Below are 24,844 nucleotides of genomic sequence, written 5' to 3'. Positions count from 1 at the left end.
GCCTCCCCATCTGCCCCATGCCCCCAGCTTCTCTTCTTTCATCTTGTGTGCTCTGGGATTCATCTTTCTAGAATTTCATCTTTTTTTCTTTTAATGTTTATTTATTTTTGAGAGAGACAGAGCATGAATAAGAGAAGGGCAGAGAGTGAGGGAGACACAGAATTTGAAGCAGGCTCCAGGCTCTCAGATGTCAGCACAGAGCCCGACACAGAGCTCAAACTCACGAACCATGAGATCATGGCCTGTGCCAAAGTCGGATGCTTAGCCAACTAAGCCACTAGAATTTCACCTTAATCTTGGTGTTACTCCCAATTGTCTTCAAATCAAAGTCTGAATTCTTAAATTCTGGTAATCAAGATCCTCCATAATTTGACTCCAACTAACTTTCCTTTCTAGAATTATTTTCCTTTCCTTCTTAATCCGTATTACCTGGCAGTTATATTGATCATTTTCTAAAATTATAAGATTACCTTTCCTTTGCTGGCATCCGATGCCCTGCTCAGTCAGCATTGTATTGTCTCTCTTCTATGCCTGTCTGTGTCCAGTTTAATTCCTGACCACACTTTGAAGGTAGCCCTGATCAACCTAGCCCATGTAGTCTGGACCTCTTCAGAATTCTCTAACATTCATTAATTTGCAGCACCAGAGTCTTCTATCATTACATAGCTTTGCAAGTGTGTTTGTATACTTTGATTAAGTACATCAGTTTTGATATCATTCCTTGGGTAACTTGCTTAATCTCCCTAAGTAGATGCTAGGTCTTGCTGCTAGGAGGCAATCAGCAGCTACAGTCCTTCTTTTGTTGCGAGGACAAGGGCTGGTTTACTCTAAATTTGAGTTTCTTCTCTGATGTCAGTCTTCGAGTTAACAATCAGGGCATCAGTGTGCAAAATTATCTCCAGGTGCTAGAGCCGAGAAGAAAAAGGCCACTCCCTGTGTTCAGAGAACTTAAACTGTGGGGCTAGCCAGTCCCACAAACAACTTCGATGTTGTACGGAAGAGAACAGAGGACTACAGAAAGAGTCTAGAGAGGTAGGGGAGAGCTGAAATTCAGAGAGTTCCAGAGGACAGTCTGCATTCTCATGACTTGGTATTGGAAAGACAAAGAAGGAAGTTTCTTCTGCATTAAATGGGCAATATGAATGCTGCAGGTACTCCCCGGAAGGCTGTCTGTTGGATGAGGGGACTCCAGTAGCAAGAAGCTACATGATGGATCACGCTGGTGAGGATTGAGGTGGGGGGGGGGGGTAGGTAGGACCACCCCTGGGTTGTATTATGTTTGTGGAATTATACAGGAAAAGACCCTATAGTGTTAATCAATCAATCAATCAATCCCTATAAGTGTTTGTTCACCTGCAGCACAGAGGAACATGAGAGCTAATTGGTGTTAAAGGTGAAGGATAACAACTGGGCACAGTCTGTTGGCTTCCCTTCCCAACATTCAGTCTTTCTTCTCCTCAGTAATATAACTCTAATTTTATTCAATATGTCTATGCATCCAGTCAAAGGTGTATGTGGCCATACGAATAAGAAAAGGTTAATGAGATGAAAGTGAGTGATGGGTCTTCTGAGAATTCTCCTTAAAAACAGAGAAAATGTCCATTTTTGGTCTTCTCCCTTCCTACTCCTACACAGCAATCTTGGACCATGACACAATTTAAGGATGGTGGAACAAGAGCAGGAAGGAGCCTTGGTCCTATCTGCAATGAGAGTTACCATACGAGCCCTAGGTTGGCAACCTCTGCATTTATTTTGTGAGATAGAGAAACAAAATTTTATCTTTAGCTAACACTGTTTTGAATTAAATCTGACTGAAAGCCCTTAAATTAAGAAGGATGCTTGGGGCACTTGTGTGGCTCGGTCGGCTAAGCATCTGACTTTGGCTCAGGTTATGATTTGACAATTTGTGGGTTCAAGCCCCATATCCAGCTCTCTGCTGTGAGCACAGAGCCTGCTTTGGATCCTCAATTTCTCTCTCTCTCTCTCTCTGCCCTTCCCCCTTTCACACTCTCTCAAAATAAATAAACATTAAAACAAACAAAAAAAAGAAGCACTCTCAACTCTCCTCAGTTTATTCATTTAAAGGAAAGGCAGTTAGGGGCACCTGGCTGGCTAAGTCAGTGGAGAATGCAACTCTTGATCTTGGGATTATGAGTTAGAGCTCCACATTGAAGTAGAGATTACTTAAAAAAAAAAAAGAAAGAAAAGAAAAGAAAAGAAAAGAGAAGAAAAGGCAGTTATAACAACAAAGAGGAGATAGCTATCTAGTCATGGCGGTCACAGGATTTTTCTTTTTTTTTCTTCGTGCTCTCTACCCCAGCATGAAAAATAAACTGACAAAGGGGAGTACATATGCACGAAGTCCATGTTCATACCACTTTCTCTATTCTAAGTTTTTGGAGTCACAACCTTGCCCTGTGGTTAGGGGGAAGAGGAAGGCTTTGAGATAATTGAGTCTGAAACCAATTATGGACAGGAATAAGTCTTCATAAACAAAACTAAAACTGTCTTGATAAACAAATGCCATGCAAACTTAGGGAACGGGGCTGAGAGATAATTAAGAAAGCTTGCTACCCAGTGGGGAAGAAATCAACAGAGCACAGGGGGTATCAGTTATGTGAAAAATTAATATGTTTCGTGTTTGTGCTTCAAGAAGCTCAGCTCCTCTATCAAACTGGTTACACGAGACCGGTTTTCCCAATTTCCAAATACAGTCCATAGAGTATCTCTCACCTACAGTCTTCTTCTGGAGACATGCAAATGCATTCAGATCCCAACTGTTTTTGTCCTGGTTGACAATGACCCTTTAATTTTGTCAAAACATCTGAAACAAAAGAAAAGGGGTAAAGGACAGTGCACAGCATGACTTCCAAGCGATACATTTGGATTTAGTAGAAAGGCAGTGGCGAAAAGTTCTCATTTATCTGTAGTTAGAGCATTCATTTTGCCTTTTCCAAATATGTTGTCATGAAATATTCCATCTAAAGGTCTTTTCTAGCTCTCATGAGCTGTCATTTTCCAACCTAAAATTGCTGTTAAGTACAGAGAACTGAAGAAAATGGAATTTGTGAAATTTCTGTTCATTTGTTCTTCAAATATTGACTGGGCAACTACAATATTCTCAGCACTGTGTTATGTTCTGGAAATAGTGGACTGACCAAAATTTCACCCAGATTCTATGCTCACAGAGCTTATAGTTTTGTGAGAGCAGAGTGACATTAATCAAACACACCAATACAAACAGAATTGCTCATATTATTAGCATTATTAAAGAGAAAGCATACAATCAGGAAAACTGACGTAGTGAGGAAGGTTCAGAATGGCAAAATGGAAAGAAGAAGGGGAATGTGTTCACAGCAAAGGAAACATCAGGCATGGAAGTTCTACAAAGAGAGACAGCATGTGATTTTCCTGGAACTGAAAGAAGGCCAATGCGGTTGAAATGCAGAAAAACAAGAGCATGGAACAAGATGAGGCCAGAGAGGTGAGTGTGTACCAGGCTGTGCAGGGTCTTACAGAGCTTTTGAAAGACGTTTGCCTTTATTTTATAAACAATGAAAAGTCTTTGGTGGTATAAGTCAGGGGTCGTATGACAAACTCAGGCCCGGATTCTGAAAGAGAAATGAATTGTGGCCTCTGTATGCGGAGAATGGATTTGAAGAGATATGGTGGCCAAGAAGGCTATGGGTAGACGGTCTATGAGGTTATTATAGTAGAGCAGGTGAAAGAGGATGGTAATTTGGATCAAAATGTTGAGTTGGAAATGGAGACAAGTAGGTAAACTTGTGACATATTTATCAGGATAGACGGATAAAATTGCCTAATGTGGGTAAGTTATGAGAGCTGCAAAGTATGGTTTCTAGGTTTTTAGTTTGCATTAGATAATAGACATTGGTGCCTTAACTGTAATAGAAAATATTATAAGACGTTTAGTCTTAGGGAGGGGGGTAATGACTCAAGAGTTTCTCTCTGCATATGTTAAATTTATGGTGTCTTTAAGTCACTCAAAAAAACTAGATCAAAATAAATACATACAAATGTGACTATTTGGGTTTAACTCAGTGGAGAAGTCTGTGCTAATGATTTAAATTTGTTATTATTCTACGCGGAATCATTGAAACCACAGGTGAGCTGTTGTGTGAAACAGACTTCCCAGGACTGAACCTGATCGGGCATCCACAGAACCACAATGGCTTCTGGAAGCAAGTAATTGTCAAAGGATGGCAGTAGGCAGCGATATCTAGATATCCTGCCACATTAGATGGCAGAACAGGAGACCAAGCTCAAGGGTGCTTTCCTTTTTTTTAATGTTTATTTATTTTGAGAGAGAGAGAGAGAGAGAGAGAGTGTGTGTGTGTGTGTGTGTGAGAGAGAGAGAGCAGGGAGATGCAGAGAGAGAGAGAGAGAGAGAGAGAGAGAGAAAGAGAGAGAGAGAATCCCAAGCAGGGTCCAGGTCCATTGTGGAGACTGCAACCTGAGCCAGCATCAAGAGTAGGATGCTTAACCGACTAAGCCACCCAGGTGTCCCCTCATGGTTACTCCTTTTAGCCTACAAGGCGGAAGGTTTGGTAAGGGAAGGAGGTTTATGTTAGAGGCAAAAACAAATATTATAAAAATTGGTAGGTTTTCCTTTTTTGCTGCTATTTCTGTTTCCTATGATCACTCTCTCACAGGACCCTCTGATGAAATTTGGCCCTTAACCTTCATGAACATGGAGATGTATAGTGGCTGGTAAGGCCTCAGATACGAAGCATTCCATTGACATGGGATTGTTTTTCTTTGCTTTGTTGTAGAGCTATACCTCTTTGCCCTTTGTAAATAAATCCACACTTAGGTCAGGGAAGGACCCCTAGCTATACATCGTTTCCAAAGAGAATCAGCTTCCTAGTATTTGTCATTACTGATTTGAAGTTGCCACTGATCTCAGGCAAGGAGTCTTTGCTCCCTCAGCGTGTCAGGTTGAAGTCAGAACTGGCTCTCAGCTGCCCACACCGCCTGGAACAGTTTGTGAATGACATGGAAACAAGACGCTGTGTGTGATCTTTGGAGTGCTGGGGTCAAGGGGAACTTCTGGAGGTGTCAATTTCTCAGAGGAGGAAAAAGTAACTGTAGAGGCACCTACCGTGTCAATTCCTCAGGAAGCAAAAATCCTTTTTCACACTGAAAGAATTAAAACCCTTTTCCTAACCAGGGATGGCCTGAAAGCCTCTTTATCTCACAGCTCTCCACACATTGAGAGGAAAGAGTGCCCAGTTTTATTGATGATTTTCTCTCTCTTTCTGACTTTCCTCATTGATCTTTTTGCCAATGTTGTTGGAGAGAAAATACACAAGATAGGATATTTATTTACTTTAGATGTAGAACATTTCATTCTTTCTCAGATTAGATTATAATCCCAATTTCTTTTCCAAACACAGAGTCATGGGCGTGTATGTGTGTGTGTGTGTGGACAGTGCTGTATAGAGAAGATGCTACTGAAGATACCCGGAGGATCTTAACCTTCTGAAGCCTGTAGTTCCCTCTGATATATATGATCAGGAGTTGAGTGAAATCAAGCCACAATATCAACCTCAAGTTCTCACAAATTTCCATGATCTCTCTCTTTTTTTTTAAGTTTACTTATTTAATTTGAGAGAGAGGGAGAGAGACGAAACAGGGGAGGAGCAGAGAGAGAGAGAGAATCCCAAGTAGGATCTGTGCTGTGAGCCCAGAGGCCAAAGTGGGGCTTGATCTCACAACCGTGAGATCATGACCTGAGCCGAAATCAAGAGTCAGAGGTTCCACCGACTGAGCCACTTAGGTGCCGCCCATGATACCTCTTTATCAGTAATTTTAAGTTTATTTAATAAGTTAGCTTTCCCCCTTTTCTTCATGCATTGTAATAGCCTAGAAGAGGATAAAGAAGGCCACATGGCAAAGAGCTTGGGGAATGAGTTCAACGGTAGCTCAGTTCCTGTTGACTCAAACTGCCTGACCTCGGGTTTAATTTAGTCTCTCACTACCTTCTGCTTCTATGTAAGCAAAATGGGCCTAATCATAGCTGATTTCACATATATCTTCAAGGACCCTCTGAATAAAAATGAGACATTATTTGAACAATTGAAAAATTTGGAAGATATGAATTAGTAGATGCCCTCAACTGTCTTCCAAATAACTCACTTGCCAGGCTAGGTTCCCCAGTCCCTCCATGGTAGTTGCCTGACTTCCAAGTTTATGGGTTCCTCTTGGTAGAGGAGGCAGTTAGATAGTAATGAGGAGGGACAAAGCAGAAAGGCACCCCTTAGGCATTAAAGGGGGGGTGGGAGACCACTCGTTGCAGTAGGAAAATCCCCCACGAACAGCTAGATGAGGCTTTGTTATATCCTCAGAAGACACTTCCCTCATTATATTAAAAAAATTTTTTTAACATTTATTTATTTTTGAGAGACAGAGCAAGAAAGAGCACGAGGGGCAAAGAGGTGGGGGTAGGGGGGTGGACAAAGAATCCAAAGCAGGCTCCAGGCTCCATGCTGACAGCTCAGAACTCCTGGAAGATCTCGACCTGAGCTAAAGTCCACACTTAACCGGACTGAGCCACCCAGCCACCCGGACATTTCCCTCGTTATAATATCATTTGCATAAGGTCTCTGCCCCTAAAATCACCATGACAGCTGTGATCAATCCAAAAATGGAAAGGAAAAGGGTGGAACCTGGATTCCTGAAAAAAGCAGGCTGCTTACCTCAGTGAATATTCCTCCCCTAATTACTCAAAATATAATAAAAGCTTGTAAACCAAAGAAATTTGGGGCATTTGCTCCCTGGAGCCTACCTGGTCTTCCTCTAAGAGTATCCTTTTGCTTTAATAACCTTTCCTGCTTGCACCACCTATCCGCGGTGTCTGTTCTGTCCTCCGATTCCTTCTGGCCCAGAGACCAAGAGAACTAGGGCCTCTTGCAATCCCTTTTGGCAACACTGTCTTCCATAGCGTGACACTTCTGCAGCTACAGGCTTATCAGTGTTGTTTGTTTCCAAATCCATTTAGGCCACTTGTTATTGTGATTGTGTAAGTTAATGAACTGTATCAAGTGATAAACTTTTTAAATAAAAAGTTGGGAATTTTAAACAATTAAAAATGATTTGCAAAAATTTTGCTTTGAGTTCACTGGGGATGTGACTACTGTAAAAGATTACGAAATACATATATTTCATATATAAAATTTATGTATATACATAAATTTAAAATCATTCTGTAGTCAATTTGTTTCAAAAGTGACTTTAACGTTTTACCTCTCTTCAAAACAACAGTTCTCAACTCTGCATGCATTTGGGTTAGCTAGAAGAAATCTTAAACAAACGCCAAATACTAGGCCCTCCCCAGCTCAGTGACATCAGAATTGGGGGAAGGAACCTAACCGGAGGTGTTTTTTAAAGAAGCACCCCACCTGCAATTAAACATGGTTTTAGAGGAACTGATAGGGAATAACATAGGTGGTGAGTCATGTATTTGTTTTATTTGAGGAAGAAGTCTTGGAGCTGAAATCAGAAGACTAGAAAATAAGAGCTTGGGGGGCGCCTGGGTGGCTCAGTTGGTTAAGCGTCCATCTTCGGCTTAGGTCATGATGTTGCAGTTGGTGAGTTCGAGCCCCACGTCGGGCTCTGTGCTGACAGCTCAGAGCCTGGAGCCTGCTTCAGATTCTGTGTCTCCCTCTCTCTCCTGCCCCTCCCGTGCTTGTGCTCTGTTCTTGCTCTCTCAAGAATAAATAAACATTAAAAAAATAAAAAAGAAATAAAAAGAAAATAAGAGCTTGGTCCTATGTCAGAAAATGGGTGGATAATCATGCATTTCTGTGTTTTAAGTTAAAATAAAATGCTTAGGTAATTAAAAAGTAGTGTGCACTACTTTTTTATGGCCCCCCACTTTAGCCAGATTTTCAGTTTACCATTAATTCTGACTTTGTTGGATGGCCGCGCTTGCATTCCCTCAAAATATTGAAACATTGTATTGGAAAAGAAAATCGACCTTGCTTTCTAAAATTTGAAGATACCTGCTTGACCAATAACTTGTTATCTGCTGCCTGATCTCATCACGACACAGGTTGAAATAGAAAACCTAGCCTGTGAGTGGAAACTTCTGCTTTCTTCTCCCAAAACATCCTCAAGAATGCTATGTACAACCTGTGGTAGTATGCTATGGTACTACCAGTTTTGGGGGTGCTATGCTACTACCAGTTTTGGGGGGCACCATCTCAGCAGACGCTAGCATCCTGAGTGACACTCACCTTTTTCACAGGTGAGCGAGTTTGAAATGGGTGGTGTCCAGGAATCCCCACTGCATGTGTACTGTGATGGCCCAGCAACGACAAAGCCTTTGGGACAGGTTAGCTCAATGGATTCACCGATTGCATATAATCTCTGAAATGGCGAGATGGTCAGAACTTCCTGCACAATTGGCTTGAGGCACTGTGTCCCTGCAGGCAGAGAAACATGTCAGATGTGCTTAGTGGAGCAGAACAGTCAACAAATGTAAGCAAGAGGTGATTTTAGTGGGATTTACTGCATTGGTGCTGCTTTAATGCCATGTTTTGATCAGAAAACTGGGGGTTGGGGTGGGTGGAGGATCCAGGCTTCCCGAGAGAGTCCTCCACCGAGATGCTCCCGTTCGTTCAACTATCTGAGGTGCCCTTGCTAAGGAAGTGGCTCCAGAAACTTCCAACTTTCATTGCATTATTGGGACTTTCTCCTTTCAAAAAGTATTTCCCCCCCTCTTCTCCCTAGCAGGTCCTCCCAAGAGGAAGTCACCACATTGTGGATGGCACAGAGGCAGACGTTCTGATTGACATTGGTTTCAACTCTCCCTAATAACCCTTTGGGGGTCCCTTTTTGAGCCTTATGTGAATTTTGTTTTGACTTTACTATAGCTTACAAATGGGTATGTGTGGAGCTTACAAACTCCTCCCCTCTTCCTCAGTAAAGGATGTGGATGGGCTCCAAAGAGAAAACTGCATTTCACATAAAATCGCATTTCTGATGCACAAAGAATAGGAGGAGTATCATCTTCCTGGGACTCATTCATTTGCATTAATTTGTACATCAGGCAAGGCAGATGCCTGTGGTTAGATGTAGTTAGAGGACTTCCTGGGTTTCTTTGCAAGTGCATGCTTTGTAGTCCTGGGTCTATGAGGCCAATACACAGGGGCATGAGAAGTGAAATATGAAGATATTTTGGAACAGAATGTTAGCAGATGAATCCTATTTTCTGCTCACTAAACCTTTTCACCAGAGCTACTAAAAAAAATAGTATGATATACTGATCTCAGTGTGTGATTTTGCTCTAGCTATATGGGGCACGTTTATTCTTCAGAGCAGTCGCACAAAAAGTTTGGCCAGTACTCACGGTGGCATTCCACATCTCCCTGCCTCCAGGTGCTGTCTGGTAAGCATCTGAAGTACTGGTATCCAACAGCCATGAATCCAGAAAAGCATGAAATTTCAACTTCTTCCCCAACTGCGTACAGTTTCTTTTCATTCTAGAATTAAAATAGAAACCAGCCCATTATCAATGCCAGGGATGATACCTTTCAACACCTCAGGGTCATCCTGGATTCTTTCCATTCCTTAACTCCTGTATCTGCTCAGACAGTCCTCTCAATTTCTGCTTCTAGACATCCCTCAAAGTTTTCTCCTTTCCTTTGCATTGTATTACTTTTGAGTAAAAACTACTGACAGTGGAGGTGAGGTCTGTAATAAAGAGCAAAACAGAAAAAAAGGTGAACTTATTCCTGGGAATGGAAACATACAATCTAATTTTATAAAAAGAGTCATTAGAACAATGAATCACTGTTTAAAGCCTTTGTGTGATTTTTAAAATTAGAATGTTGATCATTTTAACAGTTTTTGTAAGCAGCTAGAAAAAATAAGTCAAAAAGTATGTGGGTATCTGGATCTGACAAAATGGAATTTTGAGGATTATGTTCTAGGCCAGGGAATAGCAAATTGTGTCTATAAAGGGCCTCCAAAGTCAATTGCAGCCTATTTTGTTTGTTGCAACTACTCACCTCTGACATTGTTGCCACTACAGACCTATGTAAATAAACAAGTGTGGTTGTATTCCAATGAAACTTTGTTTAAAAAAAGAAAAGAGAAAAAAAACAGAACAGGAAACAGATGGCAGGCCAAATTGTGGCTGTGGGCTTTAGTTTGCTGACTCCTGTTTTAAAAGATTCATTCCCAAAGTGTGGTTCTAGAACTAGCAGCATCAGCATTTCATGGGAACTCGTTAGATATGGCAGTTTTGGGCCCTGCCCCAGACCTATTGAATCAGAAACTCTAGGCGCGACACCCAGCAACCCGTGTTTTAACAAGCCCTCCAGTGCACTCTTTTCTAAAGACTAATTGACATTGTCTCACTCCCAAATATTTCCTCCACTTAAAGTCAGCAGAAGACAAAAGAACGCGGAAGGTATATTAGCCCAGACTATACTCCATGGATATTTGTTTGCTGGCATTGGAGAATTGAGGATTATTGATCTTTGATCATAAATATGATACAGTTGGAAAAAGATTAATTTAAAGGCTTTACTGAGTTAAAGAAAGCTAAAACAATTTTTTTAAAGTCAAAATTAATTAGGGAACATGCCTTCTGTGATCAATTTTAAATATTACACGTTTCTAATTTATATCTAAAGCCACAGACCTATCTGAAAAATATGTTTAGTTATTTTTAATCATACAAACATTGTAGCTCAGTAATAAAGATAAAATTAAAAGGCATTAAAACTGTATTGACTGCTTAAGAATTCTACAGGTTTCTAACCTAAGGCATTATAGACTCCACATCTCCTGTGACTAGTTTGTCTCTCTGAAAACGTGTGTTAGGTAGAGAATTACTCTCCTCAGATTCAGGAATAAACAGTCAGATCTTATTTGTACATTTCTTATAGGTCATCCGAACCTATATATTGTGGTCACATTCCACTTTCCATTCACATAAGTGGACCATGAGTTTAGGAATTAGTGGTGCCAGGGAAACTGCTGTCCTTTGGTCTAACAACCAAGTATGAAGACCTCTCCAGGGAATTCAAGACGGAGGAGTGGCAGAGCGTTTCTAAGTATTCATTTTTAAGTCAACAGAAGATGATTACACTGAGAACAATAACCCTACATAAAAGAAAACACATACTTTTTAAGTTCTATTTTTTGGAATTTTTAAAAATGATTCTTTTTTTTTTTTTACTGTATTAATTATTTACTGTTATGTAAAAATTACCTCCAATCTTAGTGACTTAAAACAATATACATTGTAACTTTTGTGGGTCAGGAATCTGGGCATGATTTAGCTAGGCCTTCTGCTTCAGAGTCTCTTATATGTATGTAATCAAGCTGTCAATGTGGCTATGGTCTCATCTGAAGGACCATCTGGGTAAGGGTTCACTTTCAAGCTCACTCATATGGTTGTTGGCAGGATTCAGTTTCTCAAGGGTTGTTGAGAAAGTCTTATTTCCTTGCTCGTTATTAGCCAGAGGCCAACCTCAGGCCACGTGGGCTTCTCAATAGGGTAGCTCACAACAGAGCAGTCTGCTTCATCAGAGGAAGAATGAAAGAAAAATGCAAAGACAGGCTACAAACAAGAAGGAAGTCACAGGCTTTTATAGCAGACTTTTAGAAGTGACATTCCATCACTTTCCCCATAAACTTTTCATTAGAAATAAATCATTAGGTCCAGCTCACACTCAAGGGGAGAGGATTACACAAGGGCACAATACCAGAAAGTGGGGATCACTGGAAGCCAAAAAATGATTCGTTTTTGAGAGAGTGAGAGAGAGTGCAAGCCGGGGTTGGGGGGGGGGGCGGGCAGAGAGAGAGGGAGACAGAGGATCCAAAAAGGGCTCTGCACTGAGAGTGGAGAGCCCAATGCGAGGCTCAAACTCACAAACCATGAGATCGTGACCCGTGATGAAATCAACGGTTGGATGCTTAACCAACTGAACCACCCAGGAGCCCCATAAGTTCTATTTTTTGAACTCCAAACTTGAAGTGGAGGTCAGGATGCTTACCCGGATAAATCCATTTTCCGGAGGCACTGGCTGAGGACACCCAGAATCTGATTCTGTCTCGGGGAGGTCTACTTCTTTCACTTCTTCATCATCGCTGATACATGGCTGTCCACTAAAAGGGAAAAATAAATACGTGTGCATATGTATACGTGAAGGTGCACGCATATTTGTAAAGAAGCATTGGAGAGAAATGGGTACGCCAGATCCACGAATACCTTGCTAATACACTGTGTTGGAATAGGTAAAACACAGCTTATTTCTTTACTTAGCAGTAGGAAAATACACCTTCCCCGGCACCCAGCCTTACGTGTTCTCCATGATGGAAAATGTGCAGTGTTCCTCTTGCCGTCTTTCCCCCTCACAGGGTTTCCCTCCTTGCTGGGGGGCAGGGTTGTTGCACTGCCGGGTTCTCGATCTCTTATAAGTAGCATCGCACGTGCTCCAGGGAGACCAGCAGCTCCAATTCCCATCCACCGCATCTGGAACACAGGAAACCCACCCACCCATCCAGGCGAGGCTGAGAGAACCGGGGCTGTGAGGCCAGGCCAACTCGGTCTCCTCACTTTTTAGCTGTGTGATTCTTTGAGGAATATCACAGGGTTATCATGAGGATGAAAGGAAACTACCTATGAGAGGGCCTGACACCTTGCCTGATTTCCCTTTCCTGTTCCCACAGCCTGAATGAAATGGCAACAATTATGAATCATTTTCAACTATCAGCACCATATTACACACATATGTATATGCATACGGATATGTATACATATGAACTTCTTCTGAACAGAATATGTATCAGATTACTTTTTTAAAGGTCATAGAATATATTCTCACCCCCATGACACATCCCCTTGCTAAGGAGCATTAGAGATAGCCAAACTTAGTCCTGAATGAAAACTTTGGTTGTTGGCTTAATTTACCTCTTGTTACAAAGCCGTTGTCACTCTACGTTATAACATTCTACTGTTAATAACAGCAGTATCACATATTTTATTTTATAGTATAGTTTATTATTTTATTTTATATTATAGGCATTGTGCTGCAATATAAATATAGATAAATAAATATCAATATATGTATATGTACATGTATAAAATCTTCAGGTACATGCTGGCATTGCCCTCATTTTATGGATGAATGGATTGGGGCATTGAGGGGCTAGGGGGCTTTCCCAAAGTTACATAGCTGGTAGGTTACAGCCAAGACTTGGTCATACCAGGGCTGTTTGACAAAAGTCAAACTCTCACTTTTTACGAACTTACCTTCCTTGCGAGTTTGGATAAGGTGGAAGCTGTTAATAGACATTTGGTTTTATTTGACCAACCTAGAATACCTTTTGGAGGAGAAAAGGAGCCTACCCCCCCCCCCCCCCCAGTATGTTATGCGATACTTACTGGATTTATAATCCGGGGAGCGTCTCTCACAGTTCTCTCCATACGTGCCGCTCTGGCACACACACAGACATTCGGTCCCTGAGAGTGTGGGGCGGCCATTATTAGGGCATGGAGCACACCGGCAGGGGTCAAACTTGGCTGCGTATTCTCGAAAAGCTTTCCTGAGGTTGTTCCGTCTTGTCACCGCACAGGGGATGTTTCTCACCAAGTCGGTGATGGGAGCAAGCTAAGGGCAGGAGGTAGAGAGGAGGTCCAGTTCATCACATCCCTGTGGCACAGGTTGCCATCCCTGCTCAGTTCTCACGGACTGAGAGGAAAGGTCTGGAAAATCCTACACTTCAAGGGATTATTGTAGAATATAGCACATCTGCCTGTTGAACCAGCGGAGAAAAACCCTCTCTGTGAGGGTAGGGGATCCTTTTCTTTCCCTTCTCTAGTGGGTAGAGCAGCTCCCTGCAGGGTTAGAAGCCAGAAGCTCTCTGGCTTCTCTTGTCCCTGATGCGATGTTTCTGGAGCTCACTTTCCCTGGAATCCTATTATGAAGGAAGCCTCACAAGCAGTGTTGTCACATTATGTCACATTATTTAGGAAGCACCAATTGCATGCATCAAGGCTCTGAGAGAGGTGACCGCGAGTTGGGCAGCTCATGAATGCTCTGTTGAAACCTCATTAGGTTTGATTCAAGCAGAAAAATCCAGAGAGGGTGAGGAGAGGCTTTCTGTGTTCTTGTTTGCCAGGGACAGGATTGGCGCTTGGCAGAACCCCATGACAAAATATGGAGCAGGAGAAATGAACTCGGCCATGGGATGAATGGAAGAATTACAGTAACAAATAATGGAGCTAACACAAAATCAGAGCTCATTTTATTAACATTTTAAAACCTCAAAGGAATGACTATCTTGTGCAGCGGATAACTCACAGCTGCCCAGCCTGGCGGCCAGATCTCACTTTCCCACCATAGCCTATAGAGCTCAAAGTATCTTCACGTTGCGGGTTAATTATTTTGCTTTCATAACGATTGAACTCCTTTATCCCCATTTAAATTAAATGAGCAGAACAGCTTCTTTGAGGGCTTTAAAAACTGTGCTTGTGTTTTAGTCAAAACTGGTTCCAAATGGCATATGACTGATATGTGGGCAAAGTATTCCCTACATAATAAAAGTCACCTTTTCATGTAATCACAGCAAATATAGGACAGGTCATTGTAATCCACGGGGATAGAAACAGAAAGCCAAGTGGATCTAAGATCCCATTTAGCCCACAGAGCTGTAAATGAAGACTTAGGAGTGCTCATTGAATAAAAAGCTGCAAGAAAAGTACACAAAGCAGATTGATTGTATACTCGGGGAGCTGAAGGCACTACTTAAGGCAAGTTTGAACAATTGTATTCACCAAATTCCCCTTCCTGGTATTTTATATGTGCTAGGAATTCTAAATACTGTACTGGAGGATGCTCATTTCAAAAGCAAAAGCAATCGACGTATAATCTAACATTTTTTAAAAAGTACATTGTGCACGTATACTGAAGAAAGACATTTCCTTTATCATCTGCGAGGAAAATCGAAAAGGAATTGTGTGGTGCACGATTTGCTAGAGGACTACTTTAGCTTTCTTACCCATAATATTTTTTACTCTTACCTCAAAGTCAATCACAGCAGGATTTTCCTTCACAGATTCTAACCACTCAGCAAATACCTTCTCGTCAGGACTGGAGTTCCCTCTCTCCCACACCAACTTGGCTGCGTACTCACTTCTCCCACCTCGAATCAGGGAGATGCATTTCTCTGCTCCCTGCAAAACCGAGCCTGCAAGGTGTTTCGAGAAAATTACTCATTTAATTTTACTGCAGATTCAAACTTTAAAGAAAAGTCTATTTGCGCAGGAGCAGAAGTAGATGGTAGTCATGTGGCTCCACTAAATAAGCTGGTGAAAGGGCACCTGGGTGGTTCAATCAGTTAAGCATCTGACTCTTGGTTTGGGCTCAGGTCATGGTCTCACATTGGTGAGTTTGAGCCCTGTGTTGGGCTCCAGGCAGAGTCTGCTTGGGATTCTCTCTCTCCCTTTCTGAACTCTGCCCCTCCCCTGCTCGTTCTCTCTCTGTCTCTCTCTCTGTCTCTCTCTCTGTCTCTCTCTCTCTCGGCCCCCCCACCCCACACAAGTAAATAAATAAACTTAAAAAAAAAAAAAAGCTAGTGAAAAGCAAGAGAACACTCCTCAGCCCTACAGGGAGTTTAATAATAGAAAGGATAACAATGTTAGCCGTTACCATTTATGAAGCAACTTATATATTGCAGGCACTGTGCACATATTGTCTTAAGTAATTCTCACAACAATGTTGAGAAGTAGGTATTGTTATAAACACAGGCATTGAAGCTAGAAGCAATTTAGCCTGGAACACATGTAGAGTTACTGGGAGTGGGGTAGGGGTGGGAAGCCGGCGTACTAACCTGCCCAGGTGCAGACTACTCTGCTCCCTGCCCTTTGATGCCAAACCTCCCACGTTTGACTTATATTAGCATATGTCTTGGGCCTTCAGAATAACATAAGTCACATGGTTTCTGATATCCAATCAGGAGACTTCCAATTACATTAAAAGTTGATAGAATGCTTTCAAGCTTAGAGACAGGTGCAAAAGCACAACTAACCAACGAGAAAGAAAAAGTTAAACCTCAAATTAAGAGCTGGCACAGTGTTTCTTTAGAAGCAATGATATTTAATGTACACAACACAGATCTTTTACACAAATTTTCAAAAACAAGTCCTGTGAACGAATGGGGTCTTTAACTAATAAGGGTAGGATCTGAGGAATAGGAAGGTGTAGGGAGAAATAAAAGCAAATGAAAAGGAGGCCAGTGATATGGGTGACAGTTAATGGCATTAATTTGGTGTTTATTGTGAAGTACCAGTAAGGATTAGCTATGCTTCCACTGTTGAGAAATTCTAGGGGTGCCTGGGTGGGGCAGTCAGCTAAGCGTCTGACTCTTGGTTTCGGCTCAGGTCATGATCTTTCGGCTTCTTAGTTTCAAGCCCCACATCAGGAGCCTGCTTGGGATTCTCTCTCTCCTCTCTCTCTGCCCCTCCCCCACTTGCACTGTCTCTGTCTTTCTCAAAATAAATAAATAAACTTAAAAAAAAGAGTCTAGAATGATCAGAACAATGGGTGAAATACTCTTTCTGTGAAGAAAATAATATGATCCTTTTCAAAGGTTGCATAAGATAACACAGGGACATGAGAAGAACATTTTAGAGATTTTTGTATTTATTTTTCATATAAATATAGAGAGAAATTAGCATCTGCCAATATATTATATACGGATTGACAGTAGCTCTGACAAGACATTTGGATTGATACTATGTATTTCATGAATGGATTGACATTAGTTAAGTGTTAAATAAGATAAACATAGCATCCCGAAGAAGGAGTGAGCATTAAGTCCATTTACTACTAGTCTGAATAGAACTAACTCTTAAAAGCGAACAAGTGATTTAAACAGATTCCAGGAAGAGGGGCACCTGGGTGACTCAGTCGGTTAAGTCTCTGACTAGGGCTCAGGTCATGATCTCGTGGTTTGTGAGTTTGAGCCCCGTGTTGTGCTCTGTGCTGACAACTAAAAGCCTGGAGCCTGCTTCAGATTCTGTGCCTCCCCCCTCTCCCTGTCCCTCCCCTGCTCACACTCTGTCTTCCTCTCCAAAAATAAATGAACATTAAACAATTTTTAAAAAGATTCCAGGAGGAAAATGCAGATTGAAGATGATACCAATCTTCCAAACATAAACAAAACAACTAGTAGAAGGAAGAACAGATATTTCTTTAAAAAAACTTTTTTTTAACATTTATTCATTTTTGAGAGATGGAGACAGAGCATGAGTGGAGGAGGGGCAGAGAGACGGGCAGACACAGAATCTGAAGAAGGCTCCAGGCTCTGAGCTGTCAGCACAGAGCCCAATGCGGGGCTCAAACTCACAAACTGTGAAATCATGGCATGAGCTGAAGTCAGACGCTTAACAGACTGAGCCACCCAGGCACTCCATGGAAGAACAGATATTTCTTATACAAGCTTCTCATAAGCTACAATATGAGAGTGACACCAAAGCTGCCCAAAACATATCAAAACTTTCAAGGAGTTCTTAATGAAATATTGATTCATCATTACATTCATTCATCGCTCAATGTGAGCAAGACAATGAAATACATTCTGTTTATTTCATATAGGCTATCTTTTAACATTTTCTCTTTTCTACATTTGTATATATTTTGTGTGCATAATATATTTTTAGATAAATATATAAAATTTGTTAGTATTCTTTTAGTAAGTATATTAGGGATATATAGTAAAAATTAATGAGATGATTACAGATTTAAAAAGTTTGGAGTCCAGTGATTTAATCAGATGAGCTCAGGTTTTGGAATAGACAAATTATGTTTTTGTGTGTGCTTTACTCTTTTTTTTTTTGAGAGAGAGAGAGAGAGCACAAGTGAGTGAGGGTCAAAGAGAAAGAGAGAGAGAGAGAGAGAAGTGGGACTCACCCAAAGCAGGGCTTGTGTTTACCCGAAGCAGGGCTTGAGCTTGCAAACCATGAGATCGATCATGACCTGAGCTGAAGTCAGATGCTTAACATCTGAGCCACCCAGGCACTATGTGTACTTAACTCTCAAATGTGCTTTGATTTTTGGCAAATTGTCATCACGATCAACACGTATTTGTGGAGAATCTGCTATATGCCAGGCACTAAAGACTGAGAGAAATGCACAATATGCCTTTTGTATTTGAAGGACTTAGACTCTCTATGAGGAGACAAAATAGGTACATAAAAATACTAGCAGAACTATAGAGAAATTAAAAAAGGAAGGAAGAAAAGGAGAAATGGAAGGAAGGAAAGAAGGAAGGAAGGAAAGAAGTTAAGAAGGGAGGGGAGGAAAGGGAAAGAAAGGTAAACAAAAAGACCAATAAAACAGTTTTGCTAAGTGTCACTGAGTGGTCCAACAATGAATGATTTCTGTTTTCAGGGAAGTGAAAGAATTTTGTGATCTTAGGCAATTAGGGAGGGGGGTATGGTGAAAGGACTTTGAGGCAAAGCTAAGACACGGTAGGGGGCAATGTGCTCCCAGCATAGGCAAAGACCTGGAATGAGGGGTGGATGTGCCATGTTCTGGAGACAGTTCATATGGACATCCACTTGAGTTCAAGTTGAAGGTTCAGGTAGGGGAAGAGCAGCAAAACAGAGGATCTGGATGTAAAGCTTTTAATTTTGAGTTGGGGAGTTGGCACAATTCAGGAGTATTAGCAATGTGTCATGTGGACAGTGATGGATAATTGATAAGCCAGTTTGGGGCCCATTGGAATAGTCTCTGATTTGGCAGTGTCCTCACCTTATTCCTACAAGCTGAAAACCGTGGGTCCATCTTTGACATTTTCTCATCTCTTTGTTGGATGGATTTTTAAATTAAGCATTTTTTTTCACTTTTTGTTTTTGTTTTTGTTTGTTTTAGCAAGTACTCAAGAATGCATATTCTCAGAATTCTCTCACGTTTTGAGATGTCTTCCTGTTACCCTTATATATGAAATTATTATTTTTCCCTCTCTCAGAAATTTGTGGACATTATTGTCTTACAGCATTGAATTTAGTTATGGCAAAGTCTGAGGCCAGACAGATTGTGTTGTTTTGTTGATCTGTGGGAGATTTGCTCTTTCGGCCAAGGTACTTGAAAAATTCATTTTTAAAATCTTGGTAATTAGCAAATTAACTAGAATTTGTCTTGAAGTTGTGTATTTAAACAGTATTTCTGATTCATATAATCAAAACAAATTTCTTCCTTTATTTCAGGGATATGTTTATTTATAGTTGTTTTTTTTTTTTTTTTTAACAGCTTTCCTGTTTAATTTCTTGGGATCTCTATTTCAGGAACATGAATTCCCACTGATTAAATTATATTTGTCCTTCCATTTCCATTAGATTTTTCTTAATAACTATTAATGTCTATTTTTCCTCTGTATTTATTATGAATTATTTAAAATCTTTCCTACATGTGATTAACTTTCCTGATTTTATTTTCAGACAATTATATTTTGTCCTTGCAGTATCTAATTTATTTATAACTATCATGGTAATGTTTCTCAATGTTTGTTTGTCTTTGTACCTTAGCTTTGAGATCTGCCTTTTCAATTAATTCTTATAATCTTTTTGTCTCTGAGCACTTGATTTACTGAATTCACAATCTCATTAAATTATTTTGTTGCATGAAAAACTGGTATAGACTCTATATCCATTCTTTGGTATATATTGCTAGGTTATTTGTCTGTTTTGCATGCTCTTTCCCCCCGCCCCCCCCCTTTTTTTTTGCTATAATATGAATGCCTAGTTGTCAAACAAATCCTTCTCATTTTGCTTATGTTTAACATGGGCATGTACATGTAGACCATCTATATAATCTGATATTCAAAGTTGCCTATTTATTATTACAGTAAATATTTTATTTTTATTTGTTCTTTGTCTCCGCAAGAGAATATAAGCTTCGTATTTTGGGAGTTTCTGTGATTTTGCTTCCCTTTGTTCTTAGCAGAATGAATAGCAATCAGTTAGGCCAAGTCAGGGAACAAGAGAACTTTACGCAGAGGAAGGAGCTCTAAATAACGGCAAGGCACGAGAGAGAGCATGACTTATTTAGGAGACTATGTAGTTCAGCTAGGCAGAGAGACAGAGACTGGAATTTATCTTTAAGGCTATATGAAACCATGATTAAGGCATGAGAGTTTCATGATAAGATTTGCCTTGGAAGAATTTCTTGTCACAAGCAATGTGTAGAATACATTGGCAAAAGGCCACAGTAGAGGCAGGGGGACCAGTTAGGAGGCTTCTGTGGAAATCCAGGTTGGAAATAATGAACGGATGGGTGTGAATGGGAAAAATATTAAGGATGTAGAGTGATTACTTATTGGATGTGAAGGCCAGAAAGAGGGAGAAATTAAAGCAACACTCAGATTTCTGGCTTGGTTTCTGGAGCCTTATTTACATACCTCTCTTAGACTCTTATCATTCTGTATTTTTGATGGTTGTTTATATGTATAGTTACTTTGTAAGCTCCTTTATAGGAATGGCTGAATTATTTCTACGTCACAATGCCTAATACTGAGTTTAGCCCATGGGAAGAACCAATAAATGTTAAAGTAAACAACCTAAGTAAGCAATCTAAGTATAAGATCAAGAACACTTGGGGTGCCTGGGTGGCTCAGTCGGTTGGGCGTTGACTTCGGCTCAGGTCATGACTTCGGCTCGGGTCACGATCTCATGGTCCGTGAGTTCAAGCCCTGCGTCAGGCTCTGTGCTTACAGCTCAGAGCCTGGAGCCTGCTTCAGATTCTGTGTCTCCCTCTATCTCTGCCCCTCCCCCACTCATGCTCTGTCTCTCCCTCTGTCAAAAATAAACATTGAAAAAATTTTAAAAAAAGATCAAGAAAACTTTATTTCCCTTTTAAGTAGTGCTAATGATATTTTATTTGCACCCTCCCCCTACCACACAGAGGGCTTTGAGGTAGATATATGAAATAAATGAAAGTTAAAAACATTTGCACAAGCAAGGGGCACCTGGGTGGTTCAGTCGGTTAAGCGTGGGACTCTTGATCTCAGCTCAGGCCATGATCTCACAGTTTTTGGGATCGAGCCCTACATTGGGCTCTGCACTGACAGTGTGGAGACTGCTTGGGATTCTCTCTCTCTGTCTCTCTGCCTCTCCCTTTTTCATTCTCTCTCTCTCTCTCTTTCTCTCTCCCTTTCAATAAATAGACTTAAAAACATAGCGCCCTCAAAGTATAGCATGGTACTCCCATCAGTGCAGCTGCAGGACACATGGGGTAAACCGCTAAGAGAGAGAGCTCTTACCTTCATATTTCTCTGACATCTTGTTCGTGGTGCACCGATGTTCCACTTTTTTTTTCTTAAAACCGAACCTGCGTTTCTTTGTTTCAATCCGGACACAGTTTCGGATTTCTTCCTCTGTTAAACCTAGGAAATGGAGTGCAAACAAAACATCACGAGGATGCACCACTGTGAATCCTTCCCCAGTTCCTATAAACTCGAATAATTCACACCTTCACCTACAGATTCAGTCCTTTTTAGGCCCTGGAATGATCCTGAACAGAGGAAGTGTTTATGAGTCCCTGCTGTCTCTCCCTTCAACCCTGGCCCTAAGAAGCACATGTAAGGTGACTGTGGCCCATCCCATGGGGATCATGTTGGCTTCTCCCTGTTGCCTACACACGGTGAGCCTCAAAGATCACCTGTCCCACTGGCCACGGCCACTGTATAGTCCTGAAGATCAAGAGATGAACACACGTTCTGTGCGGTGCCCCGGTCAGGCTTTCTTTCTGGGCCACAACTGTTTCTGTGAGGCCTGAGTCCACCTCACTTTTTTGCCCCATTGTCACCTAAAATGGAAATCTTTTTTGTCATCTCTCCTTCGCTGAACACTCGTTCTCATGCCTGTCTCCCTGGGTCAGCTGCTCACTCCACCTGTACCTCCAAAACTCAGAAATTCTGACTTCCTGACCTATGAATTCTTCTCAGTGTCCTCACTGACTATTCTCTCTCTCTCCTCATCACCATTCCAGCCTGTACTCAACGTTTCTCCTGATGTCTCCAAGGGAGGTGAATGCTGCCTCATCCCCAGCCTTGGGAAGTGGGGGTTGATATCTTCCTAGCTTCCCAGCGCCTCCATAGGATGAGTCTCCAGGTTTAAAAGTCTTGTCAAAACCCTGATGCCTGGAGGCTCAGGCTGTTCAGTTCTCATACCTTCAGTCTTCTTTGTTCTTGTCTTTTACCAAACTTGTAAGCATCATTTGTTGAAGATTTTGGCATCTGAGTCATGCTTTCCCACCACAATCCCTGTCTATGTTCTCAATGGCTTCAAAATCTATGCTGTGTCAGGGATCAAGTGGGACACAGTGCAGGGAAATAGGTCTGGCTATTTGTAGACTGAGTTGGTGCTGCCCATCTGGGGTAATTTGAAAAGAATCAACGTCTCCTCTTTCTGAAGAGCTTCCTAAGCCTCCTGACCTGCTACCTGAAATACCAAAATTAGATTCCAGATTTTGGTTTTTGTTTTTAACATAATTTATTTCAACTAAAGTATAGCTGACACAAGAATTCAGGTTTTTGATGTTTAGTTAAAAATTGCCTCACAAAACATGAACACACAAGAGATACAACTGTTAGGATCAGCTCTTAAGCACCTTAAAGCAAAGTAGTTCATCAAATACTGATGTTCAGGGTTGTAGATCATAATCGGCAGAGGAATATTTTTAGAGCTTGAGGCACAGTTTAGGTGCGATGCTGAAATTGAATCCTAAAGGCACAGATGACTGAGAAATGAGGCCAGGTAGACGGGGATGGGGTGGAAGGGGATGGGGTCTGCCCACTTCATAGTTTTTTCAATAGTTTGACACATTTGAAGGGATGCGTTATAAGTTGGCAGTGAAAAATTCTTAGTTTGAAGTCTTGATGTTTACCTTGCATTTTAAACTCTAATAAACAAACAAACAAACAAACAACCAAAAGTCTGTTTTTCTTTTTTGGTCAAGCTGAATAAATATGAGTCATTTTCTCCTGGTAGTATTGTTCTAACAAGTAGATCAGTATAATGGTTAGACCATGTTAGGAATTTAATGCATTTATGTTGTAGAGCTCCTATCCTTTTTGAATTTTTTCATTAAGTTTTTATTATTTATAAATGAAAATTAAATTTTCTGTGTCCAATTCATTAACTATAACATAATTAATTAACTATCAACTTAGTTAATTTCATTTTCTGAGGGCTAATGGAGAATCTTTGAAGATTCGAATGGTGAATCCTTCTTATGAGCCATGGCATTCGTTGGTCATGCAGCAATTAAAATATGAAGGCTTTATCAGTGAATTTCTGGATAAGCCTGTCTTCCCCTGTATAACCTGTAGCTTGCTGCCTGACCTCTATCCAATTGCTGGATGCTGTAGCACTTGACCTCTCAAACCCAAGCGTCCCTCTGATGTTGCATAGGGACAAGCATTTCAGAAATGTCCTCAGCTATTCTGGGCAAAGGTCAACAGTGTTACTTGAAAATGTCATACGGGTAAGTGGTGGGGCCAGTAATTGTTTTCCTCCCAGTTCAGAGTAGGAAATGACTTCTCAACAAAAGGAGTTTAAATTACCATCTTGCATATTATGATATTTTAATTCTTTAATGTTCTTACTGTATTTCCGAATTTTTTTTCACCTAGCACACTGAAGCAATGTCAACTTTTCTTCAGGTTTTAAATTGACTATGGGACATTGAACAATAGAGGAATATATGAAGGATGCATATAAAAAGCAATTTAATTTTGCTTTACTCCTCTTGAGGGAGAGAAGGTACTATGAAATATTCAGGTCATACTTTTGAAATTAATGACAAGGGATACAATTCTTACTGAATAAAGCAAATAAAAACCAAGCCTATACTCTAGTTTCATGTTATGGCTACGCAAAGGGAAAAGAAATGGAAAAAGAGAGGAGGAGGCCAGAATATATATTCATTTAGAGAGCAGGCAAAAACAGGTGAGCATACCCACCAAGGAATTCCATTTTATTGAGATTTATTTCTGTCTGGGCGTGCTTCATCTTAGCCATAATTAAAACTGTGCATCAGTATTACTTTTGTGACTCAGAGAAATATATATTCATTGAATATAAGAATATATATTACATATAAGAATATAGAAATATGTTTAATCAAATATACATATATATACCCTTTAAGTACTATATATGTCATATGTGTGTGTGTGTGTGTATGTGTGTGTGTGTAAATATACATATATATGTATATATATATATATATATATATAGTTTGTATATGAGTACATAGGTATTTACAGTCATATACCTCCAGTTTCCTATTACATCTCAAACTCCCTTTCTTTCCCTTATTATGTGTTCCTGTTTGTTAGCCTCTACCTCTATTTATAGAGAGACACAGAAGGTGAGAATGTTTCAGTAGGAAAGTGTAGCTCATTACTTTATTTTGGTCAGGGGTCTTCAACTGTTAAAATGCTGGATGGTTGATTAAAGATTCACATAGTTCTTTAACTGACCTGATCTCTGAGCCTTTAGAGGCTTTGCTTTGAATGCATGATAAGTACAGCTGATCAAATGAGAAATTATTTTCTGGGCTATAGCAGCAAGTGACCAGAATAATTTCATCCCAGGGGTGAGATGAAACCAATCAAGGGCCAGAGATTTTCCCCAAGCACTTTTGCTCAGCATTAATGTTGCTGGTGTTCTCATGGGAGAAGATTTCAAATTCATCATACAAACATCACTCCTGTGGAAAGGATAACTGAAATGAAACATAAGGGTCAGGCAATGTGAAAAGCCCATCACAGCATAAATCTTTTGGATTTCAGTAACTCT

General features: G+C 40.6%; 1 protein-coding gene across 2 annotated transcripts in view; it reads right to left on the bottom strand.

The window, feature by feature from the left end:
• The window catches only part of C6 (complement C6), a 66,679-nt gene that overhangs the window by 5,783 nt on the left and 36,052 nt on the right, over positions 1-24,844 (bottom strand). For both annotated transcript variants that reach the window (XM_043599265.1, XM_043599255.1), the window contains exons 9-16: positions 21,301-21,423; positions 15,062-15,228; positions 13,424-13,649; positions 12,340-12,511; positions 12,033-12,144; positions 9,374-9,506; positions 8,259-8,447; positions 2,734-2,824 (exon numbers count right to left, since the gene is read on the bottom strand). In XM_043599265.1, the coding sequence (XP_043455200.1) occupies positions 2,734-2,824; positions 8,259-8,447; positions 9,374-9,506; positions 12,033-12,144; positions 12,340-12,511; positions 13,424-13,649; positions 15,062-15,228; positions 21,301-21,423 (1,213 nt within the window). The remainder of the gene's footprint in view (positions 1-2,733; positions 2,825-8,258; positions 8,448-9,373; positions 9,507-12,032; positions 12,145-12,339; positions 12,512-13,423; positions 13,650-15,061; positions 15,229-21,300; positions 21,424-24,844) is intronic.

Source organism: Prionailurus bengalensis, chromosome A1, assembly GCF_016509475.1.
Source record: "Prionailurus bengalensis isolate Pbe53 chromosome A1, Fcat_Pben_1.1_paternal_pri, whole genome shotgun sequence".
NCBI classification, from domain to species: Eukaryota; Metazoa; Chordata; class Mammalia; order Carnivora; family Felidae; genus Prionailurus; species Prionailurus bengalensis.
Note: the sequence above shows the minus strand (reverse complement) of the source record. Positions and strands in the feature narration are given on the sequence as shown.